The following is a 17,084-nucleotide window of genomic DNA, read 5'->3' as shown; positions in this document are numbered from 1 at the left end:
CAAAGAGGGTATAAATGGCAGGTTGGATGAGGGAAATACTACCACTGAGGCAACATGGCCAAGCTTACCCTCCTCACTGGTAAGAGATCGTCTCATCTCTGTACCTCTGAATGACTCTCTCCCTCTTGTTTTTCTGCCCCTTTAAAACCCTTTTACCTTCAAATTTAAACCAGATCATCTGAGATTTTTGCTTTTGGCAAAAGTATGGGGATGTACTGAAAGGGGGAAAGTCCCAAATTGCCTGGTGGTAGGTTTCTCATTGCCCTGCCATCCTCCTCTCTTCACCAAGCCCCAAAGGCTCATGGCACTTTAACCCTTTAATGGTCTTTTGAATGGAAATAGAGGGGAGTGGATTTCCAGGGCAAATCCAAGGCTTTGCCAGCCTCAGTAGGTTGGACTTCTACAGAGGATCTTAAAAGAATGAAAAATAGAAAAAGTTTCCTACTGCTAAAGTGAGGTTACTAATGTATAAAGGCTGCTCTACTCACATTCCTCCAGTTCATTCTTCTCTCTGTTGCTTTAAGGTCTGCTCCTTGTGCTGACAGCTGAGATAGGTATGTATATTTTTTGGGATGAACCACTGTATTGTTCCTCTTTTTCTTCTTCATAATTTGGAAACTCAGTATGGCCCTGTGTCCTTCCACATCAGACAGAGAATATTAACTACTCTCTAGAGAATTCGAGATTCCCTAACCAAGTTTAAAGGATTAATACCATTGGCCAAAAAAATCCCAAAGCAGAAACCAACTAGATGGCCGTCTGAAAGAACACGTGTTAACAATAAAAACTAGTATGGTGAGGCAGCTACATGGTGTCTTCTTCTCTTAAAACGTTTTAAGATCTGTCATCTCACTGAGTTTTAAAACAACTCTTCTTTGAGAGGTGTACAGGAAAGGCATTACCGCCCCATCTCACAGACTAGTTAACCGGGACAGAGATAAGACATATGACCTGACCCAGGTAATATAGAGAGTTCACGGCAGAATCTGAACTAGTAGCCAGGGCCCTTGGCTCCTGGTGGATGACTCACTACCCCCCGGGTGGAATTACTCAGGGAGACATCTAAAAGGGCTAAAGAGACTTATACTATCACCCTTTCTGTGTCTCAGTTTCCAAATGGGTAAAATGGGAAAAATAATAGTACCTCTTTCACAGGGTTTTGATGAGGATTCATGAGTAAATATAAGTAAATTTCTCAGAGTAATGTTTGGTACGTAAGTGCTAATTCCCACATAAGGGAGCCCGAATACATCTAAATCATAGTTTGCTAGCTTTAAAGTTCTATTTCAGCTAAAGGCACTGGTTTCTAAGGTTATTCAATTCTCTCTTGGAGGAACAGAGCTATCTCTAAGAGATGTCTTCAGCCCTGAATTGTCTGCTCCTTATTGCCTGCAAATTATATAATTATAGGTTTGCTGCAACATGAAGTTCTTACATCGACTTTTCCCCTTTCCTTTGAGACTTCAGATAGGGAAATCATTTGGAAATCTGTGGTTTGCAAAGAAATCTGTGACCACTAGGGAGCTTGTCTCTCACCTTCTTCCTCTGGGTAACAGGCTCTGCTTACCAGCTGACATGCTACTTCTCCAACTGGGCCCAGTACCGGCCAGGCCTGGGGCGCTTCACGCCTGACGACATCGACCCCTGCCTCTGTACCCACCTGATCTACGCCTTTGCTGGGATGCAGAACAACAAGATCACCACCATCGAATGGAATGACGTGACTCTCTACCAAGCTTTCAATGGCCTGAAAAACAAGTAAGTGACGGAAAACCTGAGTTTCAAGTCTTTTAACCTTCAAGGACAGTTTAAACAAGATCTTCCACAGCTGACTTCAGGCTGAAATTCCAAACAGGCCAACAAGCAGGTAAATTCAGCTTTCTTACTACTTCAAGTGCAAGAATGACTCTAATATTAAGGGGAATGGCTGGCTCACAGAAGCTAGTTGCCAACTAAATCCCACCTCAGCTGCCAAGGGAAGCTTACAAGTCCAACTACTGGTGGACTCAGATGAGAACAATCTTCTACTTAGAATCAATCCAAAGCTGTCATTGATAAAGCATTCAGTCTCCTTGGTCAGGAGATTCACTCCTAGGGAAATAATTAGAACTGTGCAGACATTGGGGTGCAGCAAACCAACATGGCACATGTATACCTATGTAACAAACCGGCACGTTGTGCACATGTACCCTAGAACTTAAAATATATTAAAAAAAAAAAAAAAAGAAAGAAAGAAAAGAAAGAACTGTGGAGACATTGAAACTTACCAATCATAGTCACCTATTCCAACATTCAAAAAGTAGGAAATAGGGATGAGAACAAAGATAAACCAGGATGAGAGGCTGCATGACACTTTCCTGTCTTCCTCCTCACTATTGCAGCTAAATGTTGAAATGCCTTCCCTTTCTTTTCATTTGTTCTGATAAAACACTTTGTTTCTTCTCCCTCAGAAATAGTCAACTGAAAACTCTCTTGGCTATTGGTGGCTGGAACTTTGGCACTGCTCCGTAAGTTCTTTTTGGAGATGACTTCCTAGGTTGATTTTACTCCAAGGTGTTGGGACAACCAAGGTCTCACCCTGCCTTCTTTGGGTCTCCCTCAGTTTCACTGCCATGGTTTCCACTCCTGCGAACCGCCAGACTTTCATCAACTCAGTCATCGAATTCCTGCGCCAGTATGAGTTTGATGGGCTGGACTTCGACTGGGAGTACCCCGGCTCTCGTGGGAGCCCTTCTCAGGACAAGCATCTCTTCACTGTCCTGGTGCAGGTGAGCTGAGTTCCCGATCATTTTGACTGGAAAGCATACACCCATCTCACAGGAAAGATCACTGGGACCTTAAACTTAGTTTCCTACAATTTTAGTTGGGGTGAAGGACCTGAAAATCCTATTCCAGTAAGGATGTTGAGGAATGAATGGAAGGATGGAAGAGGTTAATTTAATTCAGAGTCATGAACCTCATGAAAGTCAACTTAAAGTTACTATTCACAGACTTTCTCCTGCTCCTGTACAGGAAACGCGTGAAGCTTTTGAGCAGGAGGCCAAGCAGAGCAACAAGCCCAGGCTGCTGGTCACTGCTGCAGTAGCTGCTGGCATCTCCACCATCCAATCTGGCTACGAGATCCCCCAACTGTCGCAGTGAGTGATGTGCCTTATCTTCAAACCCCTGGAGGTATCACTCGGGCAGACTAGACTTGTCTTTTGTCTGTCTTGCTATTCAGGGACCTTGTTTAGGAGGTTTTGGAAGTGGTGCCTTATGACTGCACAGGTATGGGAAATGACCATCAGAAATGATTTTAAATCCTCTACCCCACCTCAGGTACCTGGACTACATCCATGTCATGACCTACGACCTCCATGGCCCCTGGGAGGGCTACACAGGAGAGAACAGCCCCCTGTACAAATACCCGACTGACACTGGCAGTAACGCCTACCTCAATGTGGTGAGTTCCTGTACAGATGCAAGTACAGACCAGAGATGGTGATGAAAATCACACAGAGATTCAGGCACAAAAGGCATCATAAGTTTAGTGGTTTTCTCAAATGGGGAATTAGGCTGCCATAATTAATCAACTGTTCTCATTTACTAAAAAACTTCCCTATTTACTAACACCATACTGATAATTCTACCTAATATGAAAGAAGATTAATAACAAGTGCACTGCTTTTTAATAAAAGAACATGATATGCCACTGCTCCTATTTCAATAAATTATAAAAGGCTTTTTCCACCTTTCCCCTTTTGCTGTTTCCCTTTTGCCTTACCCATTTTCTACTGTTCTAATCCCTTGCCCATGTATATCATATAGAATTTCAGCCATTAACTAATGAATCATACCAGGAATATCATTTTAAAAGTTCTACTCTTCCATCATATATATTTTTATATGAAGGGTATATGTAAAGTGCACGTTATTAAAAGAATTTAGTTGAGAATGAGACCTACCACTTTAATAGATATATGTCAGTGATGCTCTAAAATATGTTGCAAGTGCTTTGTAGAGTGGGCACAACCAAACCGAAAAAAAGTTTAGCTAATAATTAATCACTAGGCCATCAGCTGTGGGTGAGAACTCGAGCTAACCCACTACCATTGCAGGATTATGCCATCAACTACTGGAAGAACAACGGGGCCCCAGCTGAGAAGCTCATCGTTGGATTCCCAGCCTATGGACATACCTTCCTTCTGAGCAATCCCTCCGATCATGGAATTGGCGCCCCTACCACTGGTCCTGGCCCTGCTGGGCCCTATACCAGGGAGTCTGGGTTCTGGGCCTACTATGAGGTATACACTCAGAAATTTTAGAGGAAAGGTGGCTTCCTCTTGGTACATGTAGCTAATAATATGAGCAATATTCAACAGTATTTGAATCATTCTTGGATTGGAGCTGAAAGTGGATGTTTGTGACTCTCTAGAAGGGAGGCAAGATAAGCCCCCCTGTTGCACCACTTTAATTGGCCCTTCACTAGGGTCCTTTCAGGCTACATTCCAAACACAGAGAGTGTAGGAAAGCAGGCTCTCATTGGTGAAGGTATATCAATCTGTAGACACTTCTGACTGCCAGGGCATTCCTTGATTTAAGAGTTTCTCCCCACATTGAAAATAAATTACTCAAAAGGGGGAAAGAAACAGAATCCCAAATGAACTAAGAAATTTGCTGATAGAGTCATAGACCTTTGTTTTCAAGTAGTTTTTATGCAACCCTCCTCTACTTCCCCTTCCCCATGTCCTTTTACCTCTGCCACCACAAGGACACTGCCTACCTCTTGACCTGTTCCTTATATTCTGTTAGATCTGTACCTTCCTGAAGAATGGAGCTACTGAAGTATGGGAGGCTAATGAGGATGTTCCCTATGCCTACAAAGGAAATGAGTGGCTTGGATATGATAACACCAAGAGTTTCCAAATCAAGGTAGACTGTGTTTTATGGACTGTTGTTGCCTGTGAGCATGTTCCCATTATAGCCCTGGAGCCACAGCTCAGCCTTGGTGTCTGTACATAACTGACTTCCTTTCTAATTTCCACAGGCTGACTGGCTAAAGAAGAACAACTTCGGAGGCGCCATGGTCTGGGCCATTGACTTGGATGATTTCACAGGCACTTTCTGCAATGAAGGAAAATTCCCTCTGATCACCACCCTAAAGGATGCTCTGGGCCTGCAGAGTACAAGTGAGTTAGGGAGTGAGAAGGGACACTAAGCCTCAGACTTGAGAGAAATTCCAAAGGTTCCTTGCAAGTCAGGGAGCCATTGCGCAAGTAATTGACTATTGCTCCATTCCTATCTGGTAACAACTGATTAATGGTGTGAAGAACAAACAGGGCTCTTCACCATTTCTTCCTTCCTTCATTCATTTTACAAGCAATTTGTTGAACATCTATTACATATACAGTGCTCTGTAGGTACCACAGGCAATCCAAATGCATAAATATCCATATCTACTCTATGGAATTTACAATCTAGTGAGAGAAATTGGATTTACAAAAATTGCAAAGCTAGACAACAATACAGAAGATATTATGTGATAATGTGCCCCTCAAAAGAATAAGTAACCTTCTCGTGAGTTCATGATAATGAAAAATTTCATTCAGTAAGCTGTAAGGAGGAAAAAATGCACTGTGCCTTGAAGGATGAGGAAGGAGTTGGTAAGCAAAGGGGTGAGTGGAGTAGGAAGGACATATCACATCAGAAGACTGAAATATGCAGAGACATAGAAGGAGGAGCCAAGAACAAAATCCAGGGTATTTGCTCTCACACATCAGGTATCACTGGCTAAAAGCAAGGAGGTTCAGGATTTGTTTTTTTTTTTTTTTTTCCTTCTCAGGTTGCAAAGCTCCAGCCCAACCCATTACTCCCATTACTGAGGCACCCGTCACAGGCAGCGTCAGCCACAGTGGTAGCTCTGGGGGCAGCCCCAGTGATAGTGAATTCTGTGCCAACAAGGCCAATGGCCTGTACCCTGACCCCACTGACAAGAATGCCTTCTACAATTGTGCAAATGGAAAGACTTTCATTCAGCACTGCCAGGCTGGCCTTGTCTTCGAAGCCTCCTGCTCCTGCTGCAGCTGGTGATAGCATGTGTCAGATACCACCTCACCCAGCCGCAGAAGTTGTTGTGCAATAAAAGGTTGAGCATTACTGTACAATGGCTTCTGCTTCTTTACTGTAGGATCTTAGATGTAATTAATCCCTATTTCCCAATGATACACAGTTGCTCCACCAGCCCCCAAGCCTGCAGCATGCACTGCTCTTCCTGGGTGTTGGGTGGCAGAAGCAAGCGGATTAAAGGAAAATACATCATCCCTTCACTCTCAAAATGTACTCAGATGAAAGTGGGGAGCCCAAGAATGTAAGACTCAGATAACAATGACCCGTAAACAAATGTCATTTTAAAATGATTGATTTGCCCTTTTTGCTGAGAATGCACAATTACGAGGCTATTGCAGTGATTCACGGGAGAGGTGCAGATTTAGAACAAAGTAGCAGCAGTAGAAGTGGTCAGAGGTGATTGCATTTCAGCTGTATTCTTAAGATTTGTTAAGCCAGCAGTTTTCTTTATGGGTTGTATGTAGAGAGTGGGAGACAAAAAGAGGAGCCAAGGATAATTTCAACATTTTGGATTAAGAAATTACAAATATGAAATTACCATCAACTGAAATGGAGAAAGCTAAAAGTAAACTAGATTATAAAAGAAGAGCAGGAGTTCAACTTTGGACATGTTGAATTTAAGATTGTTATTGGGTTTCTAAGTGGAGATGTGGAGTAGATAGTTGGACATAACATTTTTAGAGGTAGTTTGTATTTAAAGTAAATAGATTAGATGAGATCATTAAGGGAGACAGAGAAAGGAAAGCATTCAAGGACTAAGCCCTGAGCATTTCAGCATTCAGAGGGAGGCTGGAGAGAAGAGTAGGAACAAGTAATGAAGACCAAAAAAGGAGGGCTAAATGAGGTAGAAGGAAAACCAAGGGAAAAAACATATCTAGGAGGAGAAAGTGATCAAGTTTGTCATATACTACTTAGGTCAGGTCAGATGAAGTCTGAGAATTGACCATTATGCTTAACAATCTGTAGATCATTGATAAACTTGACAGAAGTGGGGTTGGTAAACAATTTAGTGGCAAAAGCCTGAGTGAAGTAGGTTTAAGACAGAATGGAAAGGTAAGAATTGAAGACAGTAAGAATACAAAAACCTGTCTTATATGTGTTAGAGGGAAGCAAAAAAATGGATTAAGAATAAAAGATTATGGAAAACAGAAGCTGAATTTATGTTTTCAAACCCACATATACTTATTCAGAGGTATGGGAGATAAAAATCTAACATTCTTTCCATACCTCTCATTTTCTTATTTTTATTATTATTTTCACAGGGTCAAAAAAGTTTTTTAACTTAAGAAAAATTGTTTTTTGAGACAAAGTCTCATTCTGTTCCCCATGCTGGAGTACAAAAGGCATGAACATGGCTCACTGCACCCTTGACCTCCTGGACTCCAGTCTCAGCCTCCTAAAGTGCTGGGATTACAGGCGTGAGCCATCACATCCAGCCCCAAATTTTTAATATCACTTTGTTTTATAACAGAACTAAAGTCCTATATTTAAATCAATGCAATATTCACCCCCTATACTTACACTACAACTTCTCCAATATTCATTTCTTTATCTTATTTGTTTTGCTTTTGTTTACCAAGAAGGACTTGCAGTATCTTCCATTTTCTTGCATGTATGAAAATGCCTGACTGTTGCCTTTATATTTGATTGGTAACTTTTGGACACAAAGTTATTGGCTCACTCTTTTACTCAAAATTTTGTAAATACTACTACTTTTTTATTCTGACATTGAATATTGAGCTAGTTCTTTTCCTATGGCTCTTTCATTTACTTTTTCAGGGTTGGCTGTTTTGTAGTTGAATAGTTTTCCAAGTAGTTCTGTGACTGCCACAGGCCTTAAGTTCTTTTATATGTGAGAATGTCTTCCGGTCTCCTCTGTTCTTGAAAAGTATTCTTCAAGGATATTATACTTGGTAGAGTATAATACGTTGGGCTTGTACTTTCTTTTCCTCAGAACTCTTCAGGTATAGACAAAACTTCTTAACATTATTTCAAATGGTGTCTGCCTTACCTTTTAATTCCAGTTGAAGCTACAGCCACCAATTCTGCATAAGCCTTCATGGTCTTCGTGGCGTTGTGGAATCTTACCTCAGATCTGTGTTGTGCACTTCTTGCTACCCTTCCTAGGGCTTCTGAGACACAGGTTTCCACTCAAACAGGTACAATCTAGACATTAGAAGGGTTACTGTCACTTACGAAGATCAGGGGAACATAACGTTTCCACCCTTCCTCCCCTGATGTTCTAGAAGCACATTTTGTAAGACTTCTAACACCATTCCAAAGGGATGGAGCACTTAGTTGTTTCTACCAGTGGCTAATTTGATAAAAGCATGTTTTTATTGGCCCTCCCTTCTTCCCTGTTTCACTTCCCTGTCTCTTACTCTTATTCTTCGCATTCCACTCCCAAATTATTCTCACATGAGCTACTTCCAGGTGAACTTAGCTTTAGATAGTAGGCATTGCTCCCTTGTGTCCTGGCACTGAATGTTGTTGTGGGGATGTTTGAAGCCAGTGGATGATCACTACCCTTTCTTTAATCCACGCTTATAAAGTTATTTGACTTTTTTCCTGTGAGTGCCTGAAGAATTCATGATTTATTCTTGAAGTTCAATAACTTAACCAGGTTATGCCTTGTTTATGATGGTTTTTGTCAATTTCTCCTATAAGACAGTTGAGAGGTAAGAATTAACTTGCCTGAGTTAACAGACCTGCAAGCGGCCTCCTGGAAAAGAAAGTTGGCCTGTTGCCTCTGGAAACAAGCTATAATCTATAGCCTAGGTCCTAATGCAATCCATCCTGACAGAGAGCTGACCATGGTGAATGAGAACTTCAGCCAAGTTTACACCAAGCAGTTGTGTATAATCATGGGGATGGATTACACCAGAAGAAAGCCAAGTGTTCTTCCAATAGATGAATGCTAAGGTAGTAGATAAGACTGAAAGTCAAGATTCTGCTATATCATACTGCTATTAGACCCCATATCCCAATCTCACTAAAGAGTTTTGTTAAGAAGCTTAAAAGTCCCAACATCCAAGGCCCAGAGCCTCTTTCTCAGAGCTAGATATGTGCTATGTTAGATTGTTGTGTGCTGCCTGAGAATAAAATAAACACCAGAGGATCACTCTGCCATTGCTTCTGTCTCTGATTTTTTACCCAGAAAGTACTATTCCAGGAAGCTCAGTGTGCATGCTGCTTGGCTACTCACCCTGAATCACTTGACAACTGATGTAGAGAGCTGGATGTCAGACTAGGGGCACGCACCATGGCCTTCTAGAAGTGAACCAAGGGACTTGGGATTTAAAAAGTGTTTCTCAGACGATCCCATCGCTTTCAAAGATTGGTATGGTAGTCATGGGGACTAGTCCAATAAATTCCTGAAGATACAGAGTGATAAAAGTACACTGGGTAGTTAAGATCATCGAGGCTAGCATTCCATGATTGTTATTATTGGCCTTGGAAGAATTAGCTCTAAGGAGGCAGACTGAGGGGAGCTTGACTCAGCATCTCGAATGAAATTACAATTTGAAAACTTTGGTGACTGTGAAATGATTTGTATATTGTCTTATCCAAGCAGAAGCAAACAAATTCTGTCCTCTGACTCTCTTCCTATAACTGGTAGGATCAGTTCAAGATGGCACAGGTTGTCATGTTGTTAGGGTGTTATGAGCTCCAGGTAAATGGGTGCAAAGGGGAGGAAAGACAAAGTATGTGACTTATGACGTTAGTTCCCTCATAACAAGTGAACAACATAATCTGAAATAGGTTGATTGAACCAACAGAACTTCTGGGTAGATTCCCACTATAGCTCCACCTTAGAAAGTCTATGTGATTATGGCTTCTATATAGAGGATTAAACATGATAAAATTGATGATGATCCCTATCTTTGTCTATGGAAAAAAATATCCAGTGAGTTTTGGGGGAACTCCTGACCCAAGTCATAATAGGAATTTCAGGCCTCATAAAGACATCATGGTTGAAGTAGATGTGCTGTGTTTCCAGCAAAGCCCAATAAGTAACTAACTTTTGCTCTTTGAAAGGAGGATTCCCCACCAGACTGGGAAGCAACAGCCTGGGCTCCAGGGTCGGACACTGGACTTAAATGTTGTGATCAGATGAATTTGCTCAGTTGCGTACTGTTGTGTTGCAAAATCAAATGGCATTAGACATGCTTACCGCAGTCCAAAGAGGAGTTTGCATCTTACTGCATACTGAATGTTGTATGTATAGCCCTGACAATTCTCACAGTATTACTCACAAAGCCATGTTGAATGTGATTTTTATTAATTGTGCTTTTAATTCTCCTGTACTTACCCTGTATCTGTAAACTATATCAAATATTCCCTTCCCCATGTATCTGTAAGGGTATTTTCGTACAATTGAGTATTAAACTGAGGCCGAATGTGGAGGAAAAGTTAAATATTAAATTTGAACTCAACCGAACATGGACACAAACAGTGGTCGCCAAGTCCCAGAACAGGTTGTATGAGCCCCTTGAGGCGTTCATCCAGCACTGTCTTGGAAAAATCTCTATTTCAATCTCTTCCTATATGTTAGTTATTGAAAAACAATAGACAATCGCAAAAAACAAGTTGGTCTTTTTGTGTTCCTTGAGTCCAGTCGTGAATGGCCCTTGTAACTGGGCCTCATGCCAAACAACTCTTTACAAAAACAGCTAGAGGCCCAGACTGTGCCAAAGCTTCATGAAACCTCTCCTCGTCTATGCACGAATAGGTGGCTGACTCTGGAGTCCAGGCTGTTGCTTTCCATGAAGAAAAAAAAGATATAGATATACATATATTAAAAAAAGATATATATATATTAAAAAAAGATACACATATATATATATATATATATATATATATATATATATATATATCTTTTCCCTTCTCCCCTTCCCATTGCGATTTGCTTGTTATGTCAATTTGCTTATTATATCAAGTTGCTTTTTGTATCATTTGCTTATTATATCTGCATTGCCATTCATGTGGGATAAAGGTTGTTTACCCTTAAAGGTATTGTGTGTGTGTGTTTTCTTCTCCCTTCACATGTCTCTCACACAGAACATTTTATACCCAAAGGAATATAAATCATTCTACTATAAAGACACATGCACACATATGGTTATTGCAGCACTATTTACAATAGCAAAGATGTGGAACCAGCCCAAATGCCCATCAATGATAGACTGGATAAAGAAAATGTGGTACATATACATCATGGAATACTATGCAGCCATAAGAAGGAATGAGATCATGTCCTTTGCGCAGGGACATGGATGAAGCTGGAAGCTATCACCCTCAGCAAACTAACACAGAAACAGAAAATTAAACACCGCATGTGTTTAGTTGGACACACTCATAAGCAGGAGTTGGAACAATGAGAACACATGTACACAAGGAGGGGAACAAGAAACACTGGGGCCAGCTGGGGAGTTGGGGACAAGGGGAGGGAGAGCATTAGGACAAATGCCTAATGCATGTGGGGCTTAAAACTTAGACGATGGGTTGATAGGTGCAGCAAGCCATGATGGCACACGTATACCTATGTAACGAACCTACACATTCTTTACTTGTATCCTGGAACTTAAAGTAATTTAAAAAAAAAAAAGAAAGTAAAAAAAAGAAAATATATAGCAAAATGCAACTGGAATTTCCAAATGAATTGGTATTTTATTTAAACATCTATATTTTAAAAATTATTGTAATAAAGAGAATACATAGACACAGGGATGGGAGCAACACACACTGGGGCCTGTCAGGGGGGTGGGGGAAGGGAAAGCATCAGGATAAACAGCTAAAGCATGTGGGGCTTCATACCTAGGTGAGGGGTTGATAGGTGTGGCAAGCCACCATGGCACACGTTTACCTATGTAACAAACTTGCATGTTCTGCACATGTATCATGGAACTTAAAATAAAATAGAATTAAATTAAATCTTAAAAATAACAATAATTGTAATAAATTTATATTTGAAACATGTAAGGTATTTAATTCACACACAATGTTTTGTGTGCAAACTCCCCTTTCCCCTACAATTACTCCTCAGCTGTCCAAGGACTTGAGATCCTCAGATTGGGAAAAATTTATTAAATAACTAATATGTGCTAGGCCCAGTGCTAGGTGTTTTACATAGGTTATCTCATGTAATTCTCACAACAACCCTATAAGACAATAGCTATTATTATCTACATGTAATAAATGAGGTAATTGAGGCTCACAGGTGAAATAACTTGTCCAATGTCATATATCTAGAAAGGAGGAGAACCATGATTAGAATATAAGTCAGTTATTCTAGAGACCATGCTGATACTCTGTTCTGTCCTATGGCAACCTTTGTGCTGGACAGGTGTGGGAGAATGCTCTCTGCAATTGACCGGCATTGGTTATTCTAACAGTCTTGCCCTCTTCGTATGTGAACAAACCTCCATTCTCACTTATATTGACTGCATGGGTCAGTCTCCATTGTCTTTTTTTCAATGTTTTAAAAATGTTTTTCCTGTGGTAAAATCGGCCAGGCTGGGCGCGGTGGCTCAAGCCTGTAATCCCAGCACTTTGGGAGGCCGAGGCAGGCGGATCACAAGGTCAGGAGATCGAGACCACAGTGAAACCTCGTCTCTACTAAAAATACAAAAAATTAGCTGGGCGCGGTGGCGGGCGCCTGTAGTCCCAGCTACTCAGGAGGCTGAGGCAGGAGAATGGCGGGAACCCGGGAGGCGGAGCTTGCAGTGAGCCGAGATCGCGCCACTGCACTTCAGCCTGGGCAACACCGTGAGACTCCGTCTCAAAAAAAAAAAAAAAAAAAAATCGGCCAAAACTAGTTACCAACTTAAATATTTTAAGTGTACAGTTCGTTGGTACTAAATACATTCATAATGTTCTTCTGCCATCACCCCTTTCCATCTCCATAATTCTTTCCATCATGTAAAACTCCAACTCTATACTTATTAACCAGTAAGTCCCCATTTCCCCCTCCCCCAGCTCCAGGAAACCACTATTCTACTTTCTGTCTCCATGATTTTGACTATTCTAAGTATCTCACATAAACAGAAAAATCATATAGTATCTGTCTTTTCAGACTGGCTTTTTTCATTTGGCAAAATGTCTCAGGGTTCATCCATGCTGTAGCAAGTCAGAATTTCCTTTTAAAGGCCAAATAATACTTTATTGTATGTATAAATAACAGTTTTGTTATCCACTCATTCATTGATGGACACTTGAGTTGTTTGCATGCTTTAGCTATGGTGAGTAATGTTACTGTGAACATGGGTGTACAAATATTTCTTTGACACCAAGCTTTCAATTCTTTTGGGTATATGTAGAAGTGGAATTGCTGAATCATGTGGTAATTCCATGTATGATTTTTTAGGAAGTTCCATACTGTTTTCCATAGCAGATGTACCATTTTACATTCCCACCAACAGGGCACAACTGCTCCAATTTTTCCACATCCTTGTTAAAACTTATTATTTTCTAGTAGCCATCCTAGTGGATATGAGGAGATGTCTCATTGTAGATTTGATAGGCATTTCCTTAATGATTAATGACATTAAGCATCTTTGTATGCGTTTATTGGCCATTTCAATATCTTCTTTGAGGAAATATATATTCAAGTTCTTTGTCCATTTTTGAATCAAGTTGTTTGGTTGTGTGTGTGTGTGTCATTGAGTTTTAGAAGTCCTCTCTATATTCTGAATATCTCTTATCAAATATACTCTGCAAATATTCTCTAGCATTCTGTGAGCTGCAGTTTTACTCTGTTTGTATTGTCTTTTGATATACAAACTTTTAAAATACTCATGAAGTCCAATTTGTGCATTTTATTCTTTTGTTGTCTGAGATTTAGGTGTCATATCCAACAAATCATTGCAAAGTCCAATATCATGAAATTTTTGCCCTATGTTTTCTTCTAAGAGTTTTATACTTTTACGTCTTACATTTAGGCCTTTGATCTATTTTGAGTTAATTTTGCCTGTGATGTTAGATAATGGCCCAAAAAACATCAATGGGGCCAGATGTGGTGGCTCATGCTTGTAATTCCAGTACTTTGGGAGGCCAAGGTGGGCAGATTGCTTGAGCTCAGGAGTTCAAGACCAGCTTCAGCAACATGGCTGTCCCTATAAAAAATACAAAAAAATTAGCCAGGCATGGTGGCACATGACTGTGGTCCCAGCTAATCAGGAGGCTGAGGTGGGAGGATTGCTTGAGCCCAGGAAGTCAGGGCTGCAGCGAGCTATGATCACGCCACTGCACTCTATCCTGGGTGACACAGTGAGACCCTGTCTCAAAAAACAACAATGACAACAAAGAAAACAACATTAGGATTTCGATAGGGATTGCATTGAATCTGTACATCACTTTGGGTAGTATAGACATTTTAACAACATTGAGTCTTCCAATTCATGAACATGGGGCATGTTTCCATTTATTCATATCTTCTTTAATTAGTTTGCACAATGTTCTATAGTTTTCATAGTGCCAGTCTTTCACTTTATCAAGTTAATTTCTAAGTATTTTATTCTCTTTGATGCTATTGTAAATGAAATTGTTTTTATAATTTTTCTTTTTCGATTTTCATTGTGAGTTTATAAAAATGCAATTGATTTTTGTGTTGACTTTGTAACCTGTTATTTTACTGAATTCATTCATTAGCTCTGACAAAATTTTTTATGTTAAAAATTTAGGGTTTTTCATATATATTATCACATCTGCAGGGACAATTTTGCTACTTCCTTCCCAAATTGGATGCCTTTTATGTCTTATTTTTGCCCAAATGTTCTGGTTAAGACTATGTTGAATAGCAGTGGCAAAAGCAGCATTGTTATCTTGTTGCTGATCTTAGAAAAGCTTTCAGTCTTTCACCATTGAGTGTGATATTTGCTATGCGTTTTTCAAACATAGCTTTTATTATGTTGAAGTAGTTTCTATTCCTAGTTTGTTTTTATTATGAGAGGGTGTTAACTTTTGGCAAATACTTTTTCTGCATCAGTTGAGACGATTACGCCATTTTTTTCTTCATTCATTTAATGTGTATATTACATTCATTGATTTTCATATGTTGAACCATTCTTGCATTCTATGAATAAATCCCTCTTGAACACGGTATATAATCCCTTAACATCCTGTTAAATTCAGTTTAATAGTATTTTGTTGAGGATTTTTTCATCAATGTTTATAAGAGATTTTGGTCTGTAGTTTTCCTGTATATTTATCTGGCTTTGATATTACAGTAATTCTGGACAGATACGATGAGTTAGAAAGTGTTTTCTCCTCTTCATTTTTCAGGAAAAGTTTGAAAAGAATTGGTGTTAGCTTGTTGCTAATGTTTGGTAGATTCACCTCTCAAGTATCAGGTCTACAGCTTTTCTTTGTTGGAAGTTTATTGCATTTTATTATTTTTCTGAGACAGGATCTCACTCTGTCACCCAGGCTGAAATGCAGTGATACAATCACAGCTCACTGCAGCCTCAACTTCCCAGGCTCAAGTGATTCTCCTACCTGAGCCTCCCAAAGTGTTGGGATTACAGGCATGAGCCATCATGCCCAATGTAAGATTTTTGGTTACTAATTAAATCTCCTTAGTAGTTATAGGTCTATTCCAATTTTCTATCTTTTCATGATTTAGCTTTGGTAGGTTTCGTGTTTCTAGAAATTTGCTCATTTCATTTGAATTATCAAATTTATTGGCATACGATTGCTCTTAAAAGCCTCATAATCCAACCACTGAGAATTAGGCAAGATAGCAGAAGAGGAACAGCTCCAGTCTGCAGCTCCCAGCGTGATGGACACAGAAGACAGGTGATTTCTGCATTTCCAACTGAGGTACCTGGTTCATCTCTTGGGACTGGTTGGACAGTGAGTGCAGCCCATGGAGGGCGAGCCAAAGCAGGGTGGGGCATCACCTCACCCAGGAAGCACAAGGGGTTGGGGGATTTCCCTTTCCTAGCCAAGGGAAGCCGTGACAGATTGTACCTGGAAAAACAGGACACTTCTGCCCTAATACTGAGCTTTGTCAACGGTATTAGCAAAAGGCAGACCAGCAGATCATATTCCGCTCCTGGCTCCATGGGTCCCATGCCCACGGAGCTTTGCTCACTGCTAGCACGGCAGTCCGAGAGGCTGGAGAGGACGTGGAGAAATAGGAACACTTTTACACTGCTGGTGGAAGTGTAAATTAGTTCAACCGCTGTGGAAGACAGTGTGGCGATTCCTCAAGGATCTAGAACTAGAAATACCATTTGACCCAGCGATCGCATTACTGGGTATACACCCAAAGGATTATAAATCATGCTACTATAAAGATACATGCACACGTATGTTTATTGCGGCACTATTCACAATAGCAAAGACTTGGAACCAACCCAAATGTCCAGCAATGATAGACTGAACAAAGAAAATGTGGCCGCTCGGTGCGGTGGCTCACACCTGTAATCCCAGGATTTTGGGAAGCCGAGGCGGGCGGATCACGAGGTCAGGAGATCGAGACCATCCTGGTTAACACGGTGAAACCCCATCTCTACTAAAAACACGAAAAAAAAAATTAGCTGGGTGTGGTGGCAGGCGCCTGTAGTCCCAGCTACTTGGGAGGCTGAGGCAGGAGAATGGCATGAACCCAGGAGGTGGAGCTAGCAGTGAGCCAAGATTGTGCCACTGCACTCTAGATTGGGTGACAGAGCAAGACTCCGTCTCAAAAAAAAAAAAAAAAAAAAAAAAAAAAGAACATGTGGCACATATATACCATGGAATACTATGCAGCCATAAAAAAGGGCGAGTTCATATCCTTTGCAGGGACATGGATACAGCTGGAAACCGTCATTCTCAGCAAACTCTCACAAGGACAGAAAACCAAATACCACATGTTCTCACTCATAGATGGGAATTGAACAATGAGATACAGGGTGGGGAACATCACACACCGGACCTGTCCCGGGGTGGAGGGCTGGGGGAGGGATAGCATTAGGGGAAGTACCTAATGTAAATGA

At 40.7% G+C, this 17,084-nt stretch overlaps 1 protein-coding gene and 1 long non-coding RNA gene across 3 annotated transcripts in view; one reads left to right on the top strand and one right to left on the bottom strand.

The window, feature by feature from the left end:
• Positions 1 to 527: 527 nt before the first annotated feature.
• On the top strand, positions 528 to 6,126 carry LOC105479216 (acidic mammalian chitinase-like). Its single transcript, XM_011737112.2, has 10 exons — positions 528 to 554; positions 1,557 to 1,758; positions 2,451 to 2,507; positions 2,603 to 2,768; positions 3,013 to 3,137; positions 3,319 to 3,442; positions 4,098 to 4,283; positions 4,792 to 4,911; positions 5,027 to 5,168; positions 5,822 to 6,126. The coding sequence occupies exons 2-10, from the start codon at positions 1,682 to 1,684 to the stop codon at positions 6,067 to 6,069; spliced, it is 1,245 nt and encodes a 414-aa protein (XP_011735414.2). The 5' UTR covers positions 528 to 554; positions 1,557 to 1,681; the 3' UTR covers positions 6,070 to 6,126.
• Positions 1,661 to 17,084, bottom strand: part of LOC105479218 (uncharacterized) — a 45,217-nt gene continuing 29,793 nt past the window's right edge. Inside the window, exon 5 of one of the 2 annotated variants that reach the window (XR_985758.2) lies at positions 1,661 to 1,747. This is a non-coding gene — a long non-coding RNA (uncharacterized lncRNA). Of the gene's footprint in view, positions 1,748 to 13,270; positions 14,220 to 17,084 lie in introns of those variants that run through there. The other variant, XR_011622644.1, reaches the window with a different exon arrangement.

This window comes from Macaca nemestrina, chromosome 1 (assembly GCF_043159975.1).
Source record: "Macaca nemestrina isolate mMacNem1 chromosome 1, mMacNem.hap1, whole genome shotgun sequence".
NCBI classification, from domain to species: Eukaryota; Metazoa; Chordata; class Mammalia; order Primates; family Cercopithecidae; genus Macaca; species Macaca nemestrina.
This window is presented reverse-complemented; position numbering and strand designations above follow the sequence as displayed.

Coding starts and splice junctions, on each gene's coding strand:
- LOC105479216 (XM_011737112.2), top strand. CDS start 1,682: ATGCAGAACAACAAGATCACCACCATCGAATGGAATGACGTGACTCTC. Junction 1,759..2,450: donor TTCAATGGCCTGAAAAACAA/GTAAGTGACGGA, acceptor CTTCTCCCTCAG/AAATAGTCAACTGAAAACTC. Junction 4,912..5,026: donor CCAAGAGTTTCCAAATCAAG/GTAGACTGTGTT, acceptor TAATTTCCACAG/GCTGACTGGCTAAAGAAGAA.